Source organism: Thamnophis elegans, chromosome Z, assembly GCF_009769535.1.
Source record: "Thamnophis elegans isolate rThaEle1 chromosome Z, rThaEle1.pri, whole genome shotgun sequence".
In the NCBI taxonomy this organism is placed as follows: Eukaryota; Metazoa; Chordata; class Lepidosauria; order Squamata; family Colubridae; genus Thamnophis; species Thamnophis elegans.
In genome coordinates, this window is record NC_045558.1 from 26,709,936 (window position 1) to 26,730,870 (window position 20,935).

Sequence of the window (20,935 nt, forward strand, 5' to 3'; positions counted from 1 at the left end):
AGTCTGAGTCAGACCGAGCGCTTTTAACATCCAGCATCAGAGTCTACTTCCGGGCAATCAGGACGACAAAAAGAACACACATTGCCTCTCTGATAGCTTCTGCTGAGTCGCACCCAGCCGCCTTGTTCAGGATAACCCGTTCCCTCCAAAGCAGGAGGGATACGAGCGATCCTTTGCAAGGCAGAGCTGAGGACTACGTCCAATTCCTCGCGGATAAAGTTGCTCGGCTTCGGACGGACCTGGACTCCAATTGCGCAGAGCCAGCCGAGGCACCAGGGGAGAATCTGGATGGACATCACTGGATTGATTTTCAAGCTGTTACCCCTGAGGACGTGGACAAGGCCATGGGAGCCGTAAGTGCCTCCACATGTGTGCTGGACCCGTGCCCCTCCTGGCTGGTTGCTAACAGCAGGGAGGTGACACGGGGCTGGATCCAGGCGGTTGTCACCGCCTCCCTTCGGGAGGGGTTCTTTCCCCCCGCTTTAAAGGCGGCGGTGGTGAGACCCCTTCTGAAGAAGCCATCTTTGGATCCAGCGGTTTTAAACAACTATCGTCCAGTCTCCAACCTCCCCTTCGTGGGGAAGGTTGTTGAGAAAGTGGTGGCCTTTCAGCTCCGGCGGTCCTTGGAGGAAACCGATTATCTAGATCCCTTCCAGTCGGGATTTAGGCCTGGCTACAGCACAGAAACCGCTTTGGTCGCGCTGACCGATGATCTCTGGAGAGCCAGGGATGGAGGTCATGCCTCCGTCCTAGTGCTCCTTGACCTCTCAGCGGCCTTCGTTACCATCAACCATGGTATCCTTCTGCAACGACTGCGGGAGGTGGGGGTGGGAGGCACTGTTCTACGGTGGTTCTCCTCTTACCTCTCGGACAGGTTGCAGTCGGTGTTGGTCGGAGGGCAGAGATCGACCCCTAGGCCCCTGAATCATGGGGTGCCGCAGGGTTCGGTCCTGTCCCCCCTCCTGTTTAATATCTACATGAAGCCACTGGGTGAGATCATTCGACGGCACAGGATAAAATACCATCAGTATGCGGACGATACACAGTTGCATCTGTCCGCCCCGTGCCAACTCAGTGAAGCGGTTGACGTGATGTGCCAGTGCCTAGAGGCGGTTAGGGTCTGGATGGGGGTTAACAAGCTTGTACTCAACCCAGATAAGACTGAGTGGCTGGTGTGTTTCCCTCCTACTAATTGGCCAAGTTTTCCATCTCTCAGGCTGGGGGGTCAAACAGTACGCCCCTCAGACAGGGTCCGCAATTTGGGACTCCTCCTGGACCCACAGCTGACTTTCAAACACCACTTGTCGGCTGTGACCAGGGGGGCATTTGCCCAGGTTCGCCTGGTGTACCAATTGCGTCCCTACCTGAACCGGGAGGCCCTCACAACAGTCACTCGTGCCCTTGTGACCTCTAGACTGGACTACTGCAACGTGCTCTACATGGGCCCTTGAAGAGCATTCGGAGACGTCAGCTTGTCCAGAATGCAGCCGCGCGAGCGATCGTGGGTAAAACCCGATATCATTCAGCCTAGATCCACAGGTCCCTGCCTAGGAGGTTCAAACCGCGGAGAGTTCCGTTTGCGTTAAAACCAAAAGTAGATGCGGAGATTGACAATCTGATAGATCATGGGGTCCTGGAACCTGTAGATCATGCCTGCTGGGAGACCCCCATTGTAACACCACTCAAAGGAGACGGATCTGTGCGCTTGTGCGCTGATTACAAATGCTTTTTGAATTTAGCGTTGCATCAAAGTGCATATGCGGTCCCAGTGGTGCAACATCTATTGCATTCCCTGGGCCAAGGGACAATTTTTGGGAAGCTTGATTTGGCCCAGTCATACCAGCAGTTGCCTGTCGATGACGCAACTGCTGAAGTCCAGACAATAGTAACTCACGGGTGGTGGGGGGAGGCTTTAAATGCCACTGCCTGCAGTTTGGGATCTGTGTGGCTCCAGGGTTATTCCAAAACTTAATGGAGCGGTATACCAGGTGTTGTCCCTTATTTTGATGACATCCTGGTATCCACTATCTCCCATGCTGATCTCCTCAGCAGCCTCCGCACAGTGCTTCGCCGATTCCAGAGTGTTGGCTTAAAATTGAAGCCAACAAGTGCCAGATTGCAGTTCTTAGGGTGGAATTTTTGGGCTATGTGGTGAATGCGGAAGGTCTTCGCCTAGCTCCATCTAAAATCTAAGCCATTCATCAGACCCCAGCACCTACCAGCAAGGCAGAGTTACAAGCTTTTATGGGACTCCTGAATTTCTATAATATATTTCTGCCACACAAAGCATCGCTGGTGGAACCCCTACACAGACTGCTTGATCGTTCAGCCAAATGGGTGTGAGGTAAAGCCGAAACTGCAGTCTTGCAAGCTGTCAAGACTTTGTTAACTTCTGACAGCGTGTTGATGCAGTTCAACGAATCTCTTCACCTCGTTTTGTCCTGTGATGCATCCTCTTACGGGGTGGCGGCTGTCTTAAGCCATCTGTTGCCTTCTAGAAGTGCCCAAAGCCTTTTATTCTTGAACACTAGCCACCGCAAAAAGGAACTATAGCCAATTAGACAGAGAAGCCTTGCCTATAGTGTCAGGAATAAAGAGATTTCATGAGTACCTCTATGGCTGACATTTCCAACTTGTGACTGACCATAAACCTTTGTTGGGGCTTAAAGTGGGAGACAAGCAGACACCACAAATCCTGTTGCCTCGGTTGATCAGATGGACAGTTTTCCCGGCCGCATATAACTATTCATTGCTACATCAGCCAGGCAAGCACTTGTGTCATGCGGATGCGCTCAGTCATTTTCCTTTGCCAATTACCACCAATGACGCAGTCCTGGCCTCCTCTATTCTACTCATCGATGATTGGCAGCTACCCATTACAGCTGCTGACGTGGCGAGAGCCACATGGAAAGATAAGGTGTTGTCCAGGGTGTTGGATTGGGTTCATTGGGGGTGGCCGGTGGGGAATTTGGTCTCAGAGTTCCGCCCCTGTCTACTCTGAAACAACGAAGTGTCTTCGCAAAAGGGGTGTTTGTTATGGGGTACTGAGTGGTGATCCCAGAACTGTTGTGACACTTGGTACTATCTACCCAGCACGAGGGGCACCCGAGGTGGTGCGTATGAAGGCTTTGGCCCATAGTTATACCTCGTGGCCAAAGATGGACAGCAACATCACTTGCCGGGTACTCGTTTGCCAGCCTTGCCAATCATCACAACCCCTCGATCTAAGGGCTCCAGTACAAAGCTGGGAGGTGCCGAGGGCACCATGGTCCAGAATTCACCTAGACTTTGCTGGCCCTTATAGGGGTCAAACACTCCTAGTGACAGTTGTTGCATTCTCTAAATGGATCGAAGTGTCTGTAATGTCATCTACAAATGCGCAGTCTGTCATAGCAGCCCTTAGGCAATTATTCGTCACACATGGGATACCTCATGTAGTGGTATCGGATAACGGCCCATAGCTAAGGGTCGCACTGTTTGCTGAGTTTCTAGCGGAATTAGCAATCCACCATGCATTTTTAGCCCCATTCAATCCCACAGCCAATGGTATGGCCAAATGAGCTGTCCGTACCACTAAAGAGGCCCTTGGTAGGTTGAAAGGGGGAGATTGGCAGGGGAAAATATATAATATCTCCTCTGGCAGCATGCCACCCCATGCCCAACAACAAACCTAAGTCTGGCAGAGTTATTAATCGGCCGGAGGATTAGAACTATCCTGGACCGTTTGCATCCTGAGTATGCCCCTGAGAAGCCTCCTGGGTCCTGTAGACAGTCTAGGGGGTTTGGTTTAGAGGATTGGGTATATGCTAGAAATATGCTGGCCACCCCTTATGGCTACAAGGGAAGGTCAGGGGAATCACAGGACACTGCTTTTATGAGATAGTCTTAGGGGATGGCAGGGTCTGGAGACATATTAACCAGTTAAGGGCCCGCCATGTCACAACAGATGGCAGTACAGAATCATCCAACCAGGAGATGGAAAGAGTCCAACCACGAGGCACCAATGACTCAGCCGCAGAAGATAGTGACCAGTTAGGGGACTTACCGGGGATTCTGCAAGTGCCTCCAGCGGCGAGAAGTCCAAGTCCAGTGGGGGCATAGGAGTCAACACAACCAAGTAATTCCAAAGCTCGGATGAGCCCACCTGCATCTTCGACGGCCGCCAGCACACCAAGAAGATCTGGGCAGATCCAGCGCTGCCCAGCATATTTGTCTGATTACGCATGCGCTGTCTAAGTATGGAGGGGTGTTATGTATGGCAGTTTTCCTGGTTCCACTAGGGGGTGCCATACTCAGTTATGATTGTTTCCTGCTTGACAGTTGGCATATATAAAGAGCTTCAAACAGGGTCTCAGCGTTGCCATTAGCTGAGATGCACGCATAGTGAAATGCCGTGTTGGCAACTTGTTAGCAATAAACTGTTAGCATTAGGAGATCTGGCTTGCCTCAGTCTTTCCCTCCACCCGAGTTCTCCCAGATAGAACATGGTTTGCTCGTAGGGTCCTTTTTAGTCCTCCGAAGGCTTCAGGGAAGCCTCCTAAAGGTCCCTGAATCCTGTGGAGGGCCGGGGGGGTGGGGGTGAGGGAGGCTGTTTTTGCCCTCCCATTGCTCCTATAAAGCCTCTAGACTCTGGGGAGGGCGAAAAAAGCATGCGAAAAATGGGAAAGCGCCTCTTGTATGCATGCATACTGGGGGCATCACACGTTGCATTATGGGTGTGGCATACCCACACATGACCCCTCCTGCACTCCCCACTTTATGGCATGTGAGCCAAAAAAGGTTCGCCATCGCTGGCCTAGGTTTTTTCGTTCCAGTTTTTCAAGGTCATCCCATGTTGCCACCAAGAAAGGCTCTTAGAGTGATCCTGAACTAATCTAAAATTTAAATGCAAGTAGTGTTTGTGTTTGTGATTGTGATCTGAAACATTCCAACTTTATATCATGATTTAAATTACTTTAGAAATGTAGTGTTGGAAGAAATATCCTTCTGGGTCCAGTTCCAAGTGTGGAAAAAGACACTGGATTCATGGAAGTTGCTTTGAAAGAAGGTTTATTGATGAACAAGATCACAAGCCTTGAAGGATGCCAAGACCCTTTGGAACGATCTCCCGTTCCCTCACCACCCTCCAGACCTTCCGCACAGCCCTTAAAATCTGGCTATCCCGTCAGGCCTGGGGTTAAGATTGTAATCCGTCCCCACCCGAATGATGAATGTTGTGCTCTATTTTAATTATGTATTGTTCTTGTGTCATTGTTTGTATTCCTCTCCCCATGAATTGTAAGCCGCCCTGAGTCCCCCCAGGGAAAAGGGCGGCCTATAAATAAACTTTCCAATTCCAATTCCAAGACCACATGCCTGTTTTCCTTGGGCGAAGAAAAAAAAGGGGAGAGATGCTGAGAATGCCTGAGTTTTATGCCCTCTCTGGGCTTTTGAATTAGAGCTTGCATTCTGATTGGTTGTCAGACTCCCATAGGACCAACTCTGTAGCTGTTCTGAGCCCCAAGCTTGGTTAACTCTTGCTGGGTGATGATGTAATGAAAGGCCTTTGGGATTCCTATTATGGCTCTGCCTGAAGGAGGTAGATCTTTGTTATGTAGAATAGATTGGCCAAGACCTTAATGGAGAGGGTGCATCCCTCATCACACATTGATTTAAGGTAAACATATTTTAAAATATTTAAAGTACTTTTATTTTTAAAAAGTACTGTTTTAAAAAGTATTAAAAGCTAAGCCTTGTTAAGTCACCTCTCACCTTTAAGTGCAGCAACACCCAGATATTGTTGGGACACAGAATTATGCTCATGGTGAAATAACACTCCTTTTGCAATGTTGCACAGATATACTAAACAGTGCAGCATATCACAACACATTTTTGTCACCCAGATTCAAGTTTCTATAAATGCTGCTTCTAATAGGAAATAAAACGTTAAAATAAAATCCTGCAGTATTTAACAACAGTTGAAGTATACCTTCAAAACTGCAGAGGATTGTTGAATAAGCCCCAATTAGGTGGATCTATACCACCTAAGTCATAAACTATATAGTTTTAAAACTGCAATAGAAACTCATTCTAAAATAATTTTAGCAAGTTTCCACTAGATATCCACTAGATGTCACTACAAAACCTGTGATTTACAGAAGTGTTTTTTCAAATATTGCAATGTGTAGGATATGTTTGGTTTTACCTGATAAGAGAGGGAACCACTTTAGTTGGAGAGAGAAGCCAGTAAAAGATAAATGCATCCTCTTGTTTATTTATTTTTCTTGTCCAAAATAAGCATCAGTTTGAATCCAAATCCGATATCAATCCGATGGAATCACTCAAGGAAATACAGTGGATGTGCAATGAAAGGGAATGTAACACAGAGAAGTTTATGTCATTCCTTGATAAACTTTTTCCAATATGTTGAACCCAAAGTGTCCCCCAAAAAAATTACAATCTATTTTTAGGGTGTTTAAAAAAAATTAAAATACAACTAAAAACAAGTGTTCTGGGGTTATTTAGATTCTTTTGTTATTTAAGTAATGCTGCTTATCAATTTGGTATGAGTTAATCCATATTAATAAAAGACTTTCAAAGGAGCAGGCCAAGTAATATGCAAAAAGTCTTAGATTTGAATAAACATGTATTGGATTGCACTGCTTGGTTCTTAGAGAGATGTTTCAGAGATCCATTTTGGTTTAAAGCATGACTTCTAATTATGTCACTTTGAGTCAGAATTATTGATATTTCTGAATAATGCATTATGACACTTTACATATTTTGAAGATATTTAAATACAGGTTGTTGATAATTTAGATAAAGAATAAATGAAATTATATTCACCATGCTCCTACAGTACGCAAGTACATATTTAACTTTTCCATTGTTCTTTCAATATTTGCAATGTAATACTAAATGTTCTAATAAAAGTCTGACAAACGTAACCCAGTTGGCTTTGTGTCTAAAGCAGGACTAGAACTCTTGGTCTTCCAGTTTCTAGTCTGATACCTTAACCACTATACCAAATTGGCTTTCACTAAAAATTCAGAAAAAGTAAAAACTATCAATCCGCAGTATGATCCAATGGATGGATAACTACTGTCTGGCCCATTATATAGTTTCTAATAGAGAACACCTAAAGAAGATGGACATTTTTCGGTATCCCACTACCAAGGCAATGGCAATATTAATGGCGAGGTGCGAACAAGGGTAAATGTAGCCTGCATGCATTGGTGTCAACTCACTGGTGTGTTATATAACATACAAATACCAGTCCATCTTAAATCTAAGATTTACAAGACAACCATCCACCCTGTTGCACTGTATGGCACTGAATGCTGGGCAGCAACAACACGAACCTTTTTTTAAAAAAAAATTCATATTTTATGTCAGACAAATAATGTTTTCTCCATGCTAATGAAGCTAATATCAATAAGAAATTGTGTAATTTTACCTGAAGCTTGATAGGTGAATTGGAATCCATTATTAATCATATAATCATCTGATCTAAAAATTACAATGGCACTTTGCCTGTAAGAATAAAAATCTAGGATCATAAAGTTGTTGGAAGTGCAGAATCGGTGGATAGAATCAGAATGCTCTTGAATGCCCTGAAATGTGACAGAGGTACAAATGTAAAGTGATGAAACTTTATAAAAGAATTCAATAGAATTCAATTCACATTGCCCTCTATTGCTATAGTAATGTTTATTTTTGTTCTTCACAAACACGACAGGAGTGTTTTCACAAAATCTCTCAGGCACTATCACTATCATTATCTTATTTTAGTTTGTGTGTGTGTGTGTGTGTGTGTGTAATCATCCAATCTTTTTTCTGTCAAGATTTTATGAGTCTTTGCCAATCTCCCATTAAACTATATATTTAAAAAGTCACTAACATTAAATTGGATATACTAAAAACCCATTAAGTCACAAATTAGTTTTTCTAGGTTGAACATTAATAGTGATAAATCCCATTTTTCTCTCTGCCTCTACTAATACCTAAATGTCTGTGAGGAAATCTTTATTAATGTCATTATTCCTCCCAGAGTGATAAGGATTTCTTATTGTCTTGACAGAATTCTTTGTATATTTTTATAGGTTTAGGAAAAAATGCCACCAAACTTTTGCATCTATTTTTCATATCACTACTGCCAAACTAGAGGTAAAAAGAAAGCATTTGATGACAAATGAATAGTCTTGGGAAAGAATGTTTAATTTTTCTACCATTTTACTGTGGCCCTGATAAATACCATTTCTTAAAACAGCCAGTTTGTAGTGATGTGAAAATTTCATTGATCTATTAATGGACTATTCTCTGAAAAGTCCAGAAGATTCTATTTCTTTCTGAATCACGTTGCTTCTTCAGACGTGCTTCTTTCAGAGGATTGTTTGGTGGTTTCTAAAATCCAATAGTCTTTTATGTGTTTCCTTCTGATATTTTAAAAAACCGAACCATCCCCAGGATACCTTCAATTATTTGCAATTTGGACTTGTCTGCAATTTGTACTGAACTGTCTGTAGAATGCCAGAACCAAGACAAAGTTCACAGTTCAGAGAAAGCAGCATTTTTGTAATTTGTTAATCTTATCGATGTCAGCATCATCAGTGACTAAAAGTAAAGGTTCCCCTCGCACATATGTGCTAGTCATTCCTGACTCTAGGGGGCAGTGCTCATCTTCATTTCAAAGCTGAAGAGCCAGTACTGTACAAAGACATCTCTGTGGTCATGTGGCCGGCATGACTAAGTGCTGAAGGTGCACGGAACACTGTTACCTTCACACCAAAGGTGGTCCCTATTTTTCTACTTGCATTTTTACATGCTTTTGGACTGCTAGGTTGGCAGAAGCTGGGACAACTAACAGGAGCTCACTCTGTTACGTGGCACTAGGGATTCGAACTGTCGACCTTTCTGATCGACAAGCTCAGCGTCTTAGCTACCGAGCCACCATGTCCCCATAGTGACTAGAGCAGTATATAAAACCAAGGATGGAAAAATTCTGGAATTCTCTGGAATAGTCTTTCCTGGATTGATAAATTCTGTATATCCTTAGATGTTTACATTTCAAGTAAATGTCTCATGATGAAGGTTTTCCTTAAAATGCAAATGGTAACTTTTGGCCACTTTAAAGCAGAGAGGTCATTAACATTTTGGCAAGGAAAGAAAAGTTAAATTTCTTGTTTTCAAGGCTGCTTGAATTTACCTGTGGCTGTTATTTATTAACAAAAGTTATACACATTTATTCAGATTTAATTTTGCCCTGCCCTGCCAATGAAGGGTTTTAAACAAAGAGGAGGTTATAGCAAGCAAGGCATGGATCACAGTAACTCAGATTGGAATTACCATTTCTTCAACTACCTTTGTCTCAGCAGATGGCAGCCTTTGCCTACCATATGGAAGCTAAGTAGCATTGAGCCTAGTATCATCTCACAGGGAAACCATGGACAACATCAGGGGTGAGAACTAAACTGGTAAGGCAAAAAATAACTGGTATAAGTTAATGGCAAACCATTTCTATAGTATCATTAAGATACTGCAGAGCTATATTCTATGAAATCACTGAGGCACAAGTTTAATTTGAGCATATTTTTACTTTTTATTTTACCTTTAATATAAAGGTAAAAATATGTTATATTTCAGGGGCACAATGGTTCACTGGATAAAAACACTGAGGTTTTCAGCTGGAGACCTAAGAGTCTGGGTTTGACACCCAAGCTCTGTGCAATGGGGAGAGCTACTTTATTTGCTTCAGACCCTGCCCAATGAGCAGTTGGAAAGCATGCAAATGCAAGGAAATAAATAGGTACCACTGGTGGGAAGGTAACAGCATTCCATGCGCTTTTGGCATATAGCCATACTGGCCACATGATCATGGAAATTGTCTTTGGACAACACTGACTCCCTCATCCAAGTCACAAAGATGAGCACAATGTCCTAGAGCCAGACACGACTAACAGGGAAACCTTTGTTTTCTTTTTATTAACATTTCAATCTATGAAAGAAAATATTTCTAGTAACTGTGGTAGTAAGACTGATTGACTTAATGATGGTAAATCCTGGAACTCTAGATAATTCTGAGTGCAATCTTGGCTGGGCTCAAGATGGAATTTCAACACTGCTAGCTTAACCCTTAGGAGGGGCATCAGTTATACATTGGCAGAATGTGAGTGGTAGATATACATTTGGAAAATAGGGGGATCCTGCAGTTTGCATGTGAAAAGCAAGTTGGTAAGTATAATACTATGTTTTGGAAGTTTACAATGTAATTCCAAAGTAATATTGATTTGGAAGTGCAGTATGTTTGTACAAATTAATAAAAATATCACAACGCACAATATTTTCAGTGTAAAGGACTAGATGACTAAAAAAGAAAGGAAAGGAAAGGAAAGAAAAAAAGAAAAAGAAAGATAGATGCAGATATAAAACAAAATAATAACTGTTACAAAGTAAAATCTAAAAGCCACATCAAAATTATTTACTGCAAATTTGTATCGAAAATTTTTAAGCTCTGCCTTTCACAGGCACAACTGTTCTTCATTCCAATGTACCTTTGAAAAAGTACAAGCTGGATATTTTTCTATGTTTAATAGAAAAATTAATCTTAATCACTCACTTTTCTTAATCACTCACTTTTAGACTCTCAGTGATTATATTTTTAAGACTATCTGAAGTTATTCAAATTAAAAACTAATCCTTTATTCAAAAAACTGCTTTAGAAGAAATTTAAAATAACACTATCTACAGTAGTATAGCCAGTGGTGGGATTCAGTCAGTTCACACCACTTCGGGAGAACCGGTTGTTAATTTTCTGAGCAGTTTGGCAAACTGGCTGTTGGAAGAAATCATCAGGGCAGAGAACCAGTTGTTAAATTACTTGAATCCCACCACTGAATGTAGTAGCAATGAAACCTCTTTCTAACAATCTATCAGTGACAAAATTAACAGTCAAAAGTTGTTAGTAGAAAGGAAAATAAATGGACGTCTGGAGCCACAGAACATTCCAACTAAATTGGCATCTTCATTACTACCATCATATAACTAAAGACGACAGAAATACATAAAATTAGGTTTTATGGCATTATTTGAATAAAATTGGATCAATGAATAAATGGATCTCTTTTCAATGTAACAGATGTAGAAGAAATGTCCTGTTTTATTTAAATCAGGAAATTATCACCTGTTTCTTGTACCTGGATTTTAAAATAACCTGTATTTTGTTTGCTGTCTTGAAATGGAGATTAATAAATAAAAGATACAGATAACTAAGAATTCTGGTCTCTTTTCTGTTTGAAATATAATGAAAACTAAGATTTATTAACCTTAACTCAAAAAAAGATTGCATGGGAATTGGATACACAAGTATAATACCGTATTCATATCTTAACATAAGCCACATGTACATCTGAACGGAATCGGGGTTTTTTTATTTCATAAAAAGTCATTTGCAGTCACTTAGCAATTGCTTGTTGGCTTGCTGCCTTTGAATTCAGTTTTAATCTTTCTGACATTTTAAAAAAAGATTTATTTGTAACTCACACATTCTCTGTCTCCCTAATATATGCTGTGGAATGAAAAGAAAAATAGATATATTTTTTTTGTTATCTGGTGTATGGATCATCTTACCTTGACATAATTATATTGGCAATTTTGAAAAGATGCTGCAGCTTCTAATTCAAAAGATACACAGGTGAGGTTGATCAATTTGTTTATTGGGGGCAGCTAAAACCCACACACATTCTACGTCTTTATTATATTTCCCATCCTTGTCAGAGTCTAGAGAACCGAAGTTATAACTTGCGTTTCTCAAGTGGGCATTACAACCTTGCCAAGGACCTGTTAAAAACCAAATGACCTTTTAGTAATATTTCATATTGCTGCATTAAATGATACCGTACTTTTATCATTACTTTCAGTCTCATACACCACATGTAACTTTATTCTTATTGGTAATGTTTAGCATGAAGAACATTGCTTTCATGAAAAGCATGCCTTTTACACAGTGCTTTGGTTTACACATCATAGTAATTAGAGCTTGTATAACAATTGTTAAATTGGTTGGATGCCAAGCGAAAAGCAACCAAATAATTCATGAACATTGTCATTATTTTGAATGTGTGGAGGAAGGAAAAAAATGGCAGTACAGTGGGCCTTCAGTGTCAGTCACACTGAGGTCAATGCTCATAGTAATGAGCATTGACTGCAGTGTGACTGACACTGAAGGCCAGCTGTTGCAAGATTAGTGGATTTCCTTGTCCAGTGTGTTGGCTACTTGAGAACAGACTGCTGGACTAAATGCGCCAAGAGTTCAATCCAGCAGGCTACTGTTTATTTTCTTAAGCTCTTATGTTACACTATTTTTGCTCTGAGCTTATTAATTTTAAACAATCAGTATGACTAGATTATTCTTGGGCAACTGTACCTTCGGGTATGTAGCATTTTCTTTCAGTTTTGGTAAATGATTGACAATTATAAATTCTTTTTTCCTTTGCATCTAATCAAATATGCCCTGTCAACATCGTTTTTCATCATTCCCATGATGTTGCTGATATGTCATCTCATCCATAGTCCATGGGTAAGATAGCCTTAAGTTATCTTTGGCTGTTTTGATATTAAAATAGGTTTATTTTTTTATTTTGACAGCATCTAAGAACAGTCTTAAAGGGATAAAATCTGTTACGCTTTATCGTCATTAACTTGGATAAAAGTCATGGTACTGGCAGGGAACAAATTCAGTAAAGGTAGTATAACTAATTTCATACTGATATATAATTTTATGCTAACAGAATATGCGTGAATAGTTCTTCTGTGCAGTAATAGGGAAAGGCCCAAAGAGAGAACAAAAAGCACCAGAAAATAGGATTTTTTCATAGCAGTCATGGAATGTATCAGTGTTGAAAGCAAACACAATCAATATTTCCTTATATTTCCTTATTACATGAAGTGAGATAACTGGCATTCAGCATAAGATTCCTTAGCCAAATAAACCAGAATTCATGAATAATAAATGGAAATATATATAAAATTTTGAGTACAGCTTTGATCTTCCAAGACAATTCCTATCTTTGAACAGTAGGAGGAGATGTTTCTTTCTCTTTTGACTACCATTCCTATAAATTCCTGGAATTTGTCTATAGAGCTGTTGCAAATTAAGCTATTACATTTCTATGCAGGAACAAAAATGAATGTTGTTTGATTATCATGAATCAGAAAGACTGTAGGACTTTAACATAAAATTATACACTGATAAGTATACATAATATAAGTATACATATACACTGATAGGTATACATAAACTGATTTTTGTTTTGGCATAATCCAAATCAGGGATATATTTCAAACCATTGCTGGGCTCACCATTGCACTAAGCCATATTTTAACCATAGTTGTTTAAATAATGCACAAAATTGAAACTTAGCCTTAGTACATATCCACATTTTTCATTTTATCACAGAGCTAGAATATAGATTTATTTAAGAAAAATGCTGTGATAGTTATCAGAATGAGCCAGAGGAAGAACTCTTATTTTAGTTGCAATATTATACCTGATTGCCTGCAGGTAATTTTTATTCACAATAGGAGGTGAGATAAGATCTAATTAAATGACTACCTAAAGTTAAAAACAAAGACATTCCTTTTGCTTTACAGGAATGTAATGACCTTTACAAAGGTTTTCCTATATTTTCTGGCTAAGTAAACAGATTTAGAAATTTGAAAGCATGTTAGATTATTTTCTGAAAATGCAATGGTTTGTGGGAATGATTTTGTGAGATTGGGGTAAAGCAACATGGCCAAGGAACTGGTCAGATAAGAGGCAGCCGGACCCACACCAGGAATGCAGACACAGCAAGAGGAGGGACCCTCCTTAATTTGGGGACAGTAAAGGGACAGAGGGGGAAACAGGGTGGTGGTGGGAAGTATTTTTAGATTTGCAAGATTAGTTTAATGTAGCTTTACAGTAAAATGGAGGTAGCTCATCTGGTCATGTTTCTTGTCTGGTTATTTGGTAAGGCTGGCAGAAAATAGCTGCCAAGAGGGACAAAACATTCAAATCATTTAATTGAAAGTAAACAGGTGAGAAATTACTCCCTAATACTCTATCCTCCCACAATGCTATTTTTCCAATTTATCTGTGTTTGTTCTGGGCACACATCCAAAGAAATTACTGGCCAGCACTCATTTATCATTATTAATATTTCAAGAGTGTTTTAGGAATAAAAAGGGCCTGAAATCATTCTTAGAAATAAAAATTTATGCTTGAAGTTTGTGTGTGTGTGTGTGTGTGTGTGTTTGTGTATGTGTGTGCATGTTCATAACACTCCTTGTTATGTTATTGCTATGATATCGATAGGAGCAGGAACTGCATTGCATTAGCTCCTTCACAACCTGTATACAACAAGCAGATACAGATTCTATATATAAAGGATTTGCATAAGACCACTAAGAAACTTGGACAACAAGACTCTGAGCAGAGTTTCTTAACCTTGGCAGTTTGAAGATCTGTGGACTTCAACTCCCAAAATTCCCCAAGCAGGAAGGGAAATTGTGGCAGTTGGGAGTCCATACATTTTCAGGCTACCAAGGTTCAGAAACACTGGTGCAGTGAATATACCACAGCAGGGGGCTCTCTTGAGATGTTGCAGTGAAGACGGAAACATTAGGGTGGAACCCACAGAGTATGAGCATCTGGAAATGTGACTCTCAAAAGTAATTTTTTATAATAGGAAAAGGGTGGAGAAGCAGTTCCAATTAGCTCCATGGACACAAATACATCTGGATTCTTGACAGTATTCAAAATTAACATGCCGGCACATTTTTAAGGCTAGAGTTCAAGCATTACAAAAGACCATTTTGAATGAAAAGGAGAAAGAAAATAACAGCAACTCTAGCCCAAAAATCTGTATATTGGTTAAATGATGGGAAATACCCAGCATAGTTTCTCTTTGTTTTCTGCTAAGTCACAATCAATACATGATTCCAAGAATGCAATTAGAAGTGTAGAAACAGAATTCAGCCCATCATCTCCTATTGAAGTGTATTCTGCAAATAAAGTGATAAACATATATTGCATCATTAAAAGACAATATAATTTATAATTTAATTAAGTTTAATTAATTTGCTGCACTAGGATACTTAAGCAACCTGAGAATTCCACTAAGTAGACTACCGTACTTTTATAAGACGCACCGGTGTATAAGACGCACCAATATTTCCACGCTCTTTCAGGGTGGGGAAAGGTGTGTCTTATACTCTGAAAAATATTGTATGAACTTGGCAAGCTCCCAATATAACCCATAAGGCTCTTGCATAAAGCAGTAAGATCATGGTTTGGGAAAAATCACAATCCTACTACTTATTTTTTTTAATAAAATAATATTTACTTTAAAATTGACAAATGATTTATATCTCAGTAAGATGTACCATAGGTAAAACATAGATAATTATTTCAAGTAAGATAGTTTGTGTCAAGATCTTAATGAAGATGAGAGGCTTTTTCATAACAGTGCTTAGATTACTACAAATGAGTTTGCCATTTCTGTTTTTTCTCTTCCAATAGTTCATCTAAATCACCAACAACATTAAACAGAATACTTTAATCAGATGATTCAATGTTGCTTTACTAATATATTCCAGTCACTAAATAACACACTGGTTATACTTTAGTGAATAATTTCATTTCAGACCTGTTAAGCATATGTTGTACTACTAATAAAAGCTTTTAGGATTGAAGGGAGTTCTTTTGCAGATTTGTTTCAAACCGACATTCCAGGTTTTGATTTAACCATTTTAGATTTAAGCAGACTTTTTAAAATAAATAAAAATTAATGCAGATGAGAAACAAATGGTTCAACAAAGAATCTCAAACTGTTGTTGATTGGGTGATGTCGCAACAGTTTAGTCATTATAGTTCATTTCTTTTGCTTGTCAAAATACACATGGCTCTCACATGGTAGCTAAAAGTTCTGGAAGTTGTATCCTTAGCATATGCAGAGGAAATACAATTGAGACACACTGCAAAAGGGGAACCTTATTCTGTATTTTCAAGGCTCACTAAATAAAAAAAATGCTTAATAACATCCATTCAAAAGGTAGTATCTGTGATTCTGGAGCCTGGGGAGGGCGAAAAATGGGCCTACTGGAAGTTTTAAAAAGGGGCCTGTTTTTGGCCTCCGAAGGATCTCTGGAGCCCGGGAAAGCCATTTTTGCTCTCCCGGAGGCTTGAGAAAAGCCTCTGGAGTCTTCGGAGGGTATAAACTCCCCACCACCACCATAGTGCAGGAGCCAAATAGGCCACGCCCAACATGGCCACACAAACCCAGCAACTGGGCAGAGAACCGGTTGCTAACATTTTTCAATCCCACCCCTTTGTGAGAATATCACACTGGCAAAAATCAAAAGTTTAGAAAGCTACCTTCTATTTCAGTCTGATAGAAATTAGAAACAGCTACTAACTGTGGGGGTGGGGAAAGGCTGAGTTACAATGACTCAGTGAAATGCTATGTTCAGCTACACCACAAAGGCTTTATGTCATTAAATCTGGAGAGTTTCCTTTACAGATTGTTACGGATCAGTTAAGAACTACTACTTTCTCTAAACTCTAAATTAATAGGATTATCTCAGGCTGTTTCAATAGGTAGTTATTTTCAGCTAATTATTTTTGATATTAATATATTACCGAAAGGATGGATTGAAAATAGATCCATTATTGTTACCCAGAATTAATGTTTAAATTCTGAATAAACATTACTTCATGAGAGAAAAATCCAAAAAATTGGCTTAGATCTAATAAATGTTCCTTGAATATAAAGCTTTTCAGCAAGATGTTTTCTGCAAGATCTTCAGATAAGTTTCCTCTGATCTGAATATGATGATTTGATATGTAATCCAGTACTTAATTCCATTGTATATACCTGATAGTCTTTTCTTATAGATAGAAGAATGTATTAGGCAACTTCTATCCTATCTTCAAACTCCTCTTTTTGATGATTTGGTAATGAGAAGGTGATTTGGTTACACCTACAAAGATTCTGAAGAAACAGATTATTTAGATCTGCATGAGTTGACTTTCAGGTTCAAGCTAGAACAGAAACAGTATTGATCATGTTTGTTTATGAATGATTGGTGGCAGAACCAGAATGAGATTGGGTGCAATTAGGACCTCAACACCTTTTGATACTACTAAACATGGTGTTCCTCTAGACCAGTGATGGAGAACTTTTTTTGGCTCACGTGCCAAAAGTGGGGGGAGCGCAGGGGAGTCATGCGTGGGCATGCCACACCCATGATGCAATGTGCACAACACTAGCGTGCATGTGCGCATGACCAGCACTCCCCCAATTTTTGGCATGCTTTTTTTGCCCTCCCCAGGCTCCAGAGGCTTTATAGGAGCCTGAGGAGGGTGAAAACAGCCTCCCTGCCCCCCTGGAGGCCCTCTAAAGCAGTGGTCCCCAACCTTTTTATCGCCGCGGACCAGTCAGCCTTTGATAATTTTACCGTGGCCCGCTGAGCGCGCGCAGGGGTGAGGGGGCGTTGTTCGCGACGACACATTGATTGTTTATATATCACGTGCGTACCAGCGCGGGGCTCTCTTCCCTGGAGCCTTTGCGCACGGCCCAGGAGCTTTTGTGCACGGCCCAGGAGCCTTTGCGCTGCAGCGATCATGGCCCCCGGCCGCTGCAGCGATCATGGCCCCCGGCCGCTGCGCGGCCCGGTGCCAGGTACTCCACGGCCCGGCACCGGTCCGCGGACCGGGGGTTGGGGACCACTGCTCTAAAGGTTTCAGGAGCTTCCCTGAAGCTTCCGGAGTGTGAAAAACTGACCCTACGGGTAAACCAGAAGTTCGAGAACAAACTTCCAATTTGCTCCTAGGGCCAGTTTTAGCCCTCCAGAGCCTTTGGGGCCTTCAGGAGGTTTCTCTGAAGGCTCCAGAGGGCTAAAACCAGCCACTTTTTCATGCTCTGGAAGCCTCCAGAGGGCGAAAAATAGCCTCAAAAGAAGATCGAAGTCAGCTGGCCAGCGCACGCCTCACATGCCCTGACAAATGGCTCCATGTGCCACCTGTGGCATGTGTGCCATAGTTTCGCCATCACGGTTGCTAGACTAACTGCAGGAATGGGAGCATAGTTTTGCAGGATTCTCCTTTCCTTATGTCGCATGTGTCCATGGCCAGTTCCAGTTACTATTGGTAGGAAGTACTGCTGGTCAAGTGTAATGGTTGCGATACTGCAGGACACCCCACAACCCCTAATTTGTGGGGTGTCCTGGGGTTAGTATTCTCACTTCTCCTTATTTAATATGATCATCTGTTAGAAGGGTCTTTGAACATGTTCAAGGTGTGACATTTTCTGCCTTTCCAAAACTGAAAATCCTTTCTTATGGTCATTCATAAAGAATCTGCTCTATATGAGCTGCCTTTGAAAACTATGTGGAAACTATAGCTCATACAGAATTCAGTGTCACAAACAGTGATGGACAAGCATGCCACACCTATGAAACATTGAAGTTTCATTGCTTATTAGTTGGATTCAAGGTACTGCAGAGCAAGGTACTACTTGTCACCTTTAAATCCCTACATGGCACAAGGCCTAGTTGTTACAGGGATCAATTGTTTCCCATGATTTTTGCATAATCTGGCAGAATTGGCGCTCTCTTGTTCTCTTCATTAAGCAATGCCCTGCAGAGGTGGGTTGTTGCTGGTTCGTCTGAACTGATAATGGAATTCAGGCTGGTAGCGACCCAGGCCTGCAATGCCCTAGAACCGTTTCTCTTGCTGCTGCTTGACTGCCACCATTTTGGATTTTGGTGACTGCGCATGCGCAGTTCATTGTAAATTTACATTGAAGAACACACATGCACAGGTTGCATGCAGGTTGCAAACTGGCAGTAATGCTGGCACCCCTGGTGCCCTCTAGTCGCAAGATCCAGCATTACTGCAGTTTTTGGCCTCTGGATTAGTATCCTGAGATATGTCTGGGTCCCATCTTCTCAGTCTTTAAAGAACATTAAAATTTTAGCTTTTTCTTTTAAAGGCCTTGGCTTAAGAAGACTGTAAGGGCCTTTTGTTTATTTCCCTCAGGAAGACACTCACCTTTAGCAACTAGCTATTTATTGTGGACTTGAATTTTGAAAAACAAACAAACAAACAAAAGATTGCATGTATATCTTTTGTTTTGCATTTTGTTCTCTGTTTTTAAAAATGTTATTTGTAGAATAGGAATAAAGACAAGACAGGGGATACTATCCCTTCCCTCTCACAACTTATTTTTTTAGACGCTTCTTATTGTCTCTCTCTGCCTTTCCTTACCTGGTGCAGCAGATTGCCTATAGATCAACTGCTTTAATCTGGTGACCCTGAAATCACTAAGAGGTTAGCACTTTTATAACCGCTGATTGTATTTAGAATGTTAGGAACTCTTCATATGAATATAATTTTACCTATTGTCTCTCTGAAAGAGGCTTCCCATCCATCAGCAGCTCCAAAGGCATCTGCCCTAAATACTAGCAGCAAGTTGTTTGAGGAACTCTTAATAGGAGAAGGAAGGATTGCATCACAGAATTTCCCAAGTAGTGAAGAAGCAATGTTTGGGCCATCATACACTGCAACAGAGTTTCTGAGACAAGAAGAGACCTCAAGGTGAAAGCCATTGAATCTGTAAAGATTTAACACACATCTATGCAGAAGGGTAACTGCAACTGATATAGGTTTGGTAACTGGTATCTACTTGTGCAGGTTATGAATAAGCATTTTACAGGAGACCTTTAAGAACGCCTAAATTAGGAAAGATTAATCTAAAGCATGATGTTTTTTTTATATCTCGAATGTAGGCTACCTGAGCCACAAAAGAATTTCAGTGCAGCTTTGTGCTATGTAAGATTTTAGGGATTTTATAAGCCCAAAATGAGGGACTCGTAGCTTGCCAAATATGGCTATTAATCCTAGAAAATATACTGGCTACTGTTAAAGGATACAGAGAATGGTTACTATGCAACATCAAAAAGCACCTTTGGGATAAGCATGATCTGGATGACTGAGAATCTCCATAGACAAGAAGGCAATAGGTTCCCCTGTATGGTTATACCCTCAAAGAAATAACATTAATAGTTTTATGGAAAGACCCTGAATAAGACTTCTTTTTTGATATGGGTCCAACAATCTTACAGTTTTTCCATAATTATAGAAAAGTCCCAATAGGTTACTTTTGTTTCAAAAAACAACCTGTTTTTTTAATTAAGCATCATCTTCCCCCACAACAGTTGTTATGGTTTACTAAAAATTGCTTTTGACTTACGTACTTGACTGCCAATATTTTGTTGTTTTCAACATATATGTGATATGCACAATTCATATTTGATGATACTCTGTGAATGAATACAGAGGGCTTTTGATTTTGCCCCTGGAGACATTAAAAGTGCCACCACAAGGTTTGATGAAAAGAGAGAAATGAAAAACTATGACTGTTATGATTTTCCAAGAAATATGCAGTCGTGCATAGAAGTGACTTGAAGGCACAAACAAAAAGACATTAACCATTGATAGATTTAAATGAGGTTATCTGTGGATCTGATGATGGGATTGATTCATGATATAATAAAATTAATTAATCCTAAAGGCGCCACAGTGTGTTCTCTTTTTTTAACTGTGCATCAGTTACATTAAAATGAATGTGAAAATTTAGTCTTGAATAATGTATTAATTTAAATCAACTTTTTTGGGATATACGGTAACTTCATAGAGGTATTTATAATTCTGTTTATTATAATACATAGATATATTCTGCCTAACTGGCAGCAATACTGATAATCCTCAAAACAACCATGAAACAAACTAAATTAGAATGAGTAACTGATAATACCAGCTTATAAATGTCGTGATTTACAAAGAGGTTGAATCTCCAGTACAACATCTTAATCACAGCATCCCTTTATTTTGACTTTCCAGTTAAACACACAAGTGCTT

At 40.3% G+C, this 20,935-nt stretch overlaps 1 protein-coding gene across 1 annotated transcript in view; it reads right to left on the reverse strand.

The window, feature by feature from the left end:
• Positions 1–6,998: 6,998 nt before the first annotated feature.
• Positions 6,999–20,935, reverse strand: part of CUBN (cubilin) — a 187,038-nt gene continuing 173,101 nt past the window's right edge. The window contains 9 exon segments of the mRNA XM_032235067.1: positions 6,999–7,018; positions 7,436–7,592; positions 10,856–10,929; positions 10,932–11,019; positions 11,605–11,694; positions 11,696–11,814; positions 19,414–19,589; positions 20,272–20,332; positions 20,335–20,433. Coding sequence (XP_032090958.1) covers positions 6,999–7,018; positions 7,436–7,592; positions 10,856–10,929; positions 10,932–11,019; positions 11,605–11,694; positions 11,696–11,814; positions 19,414–19,589; positions 20,272–20,332; positions 20,335–20,433 — 884 coding nt within the window.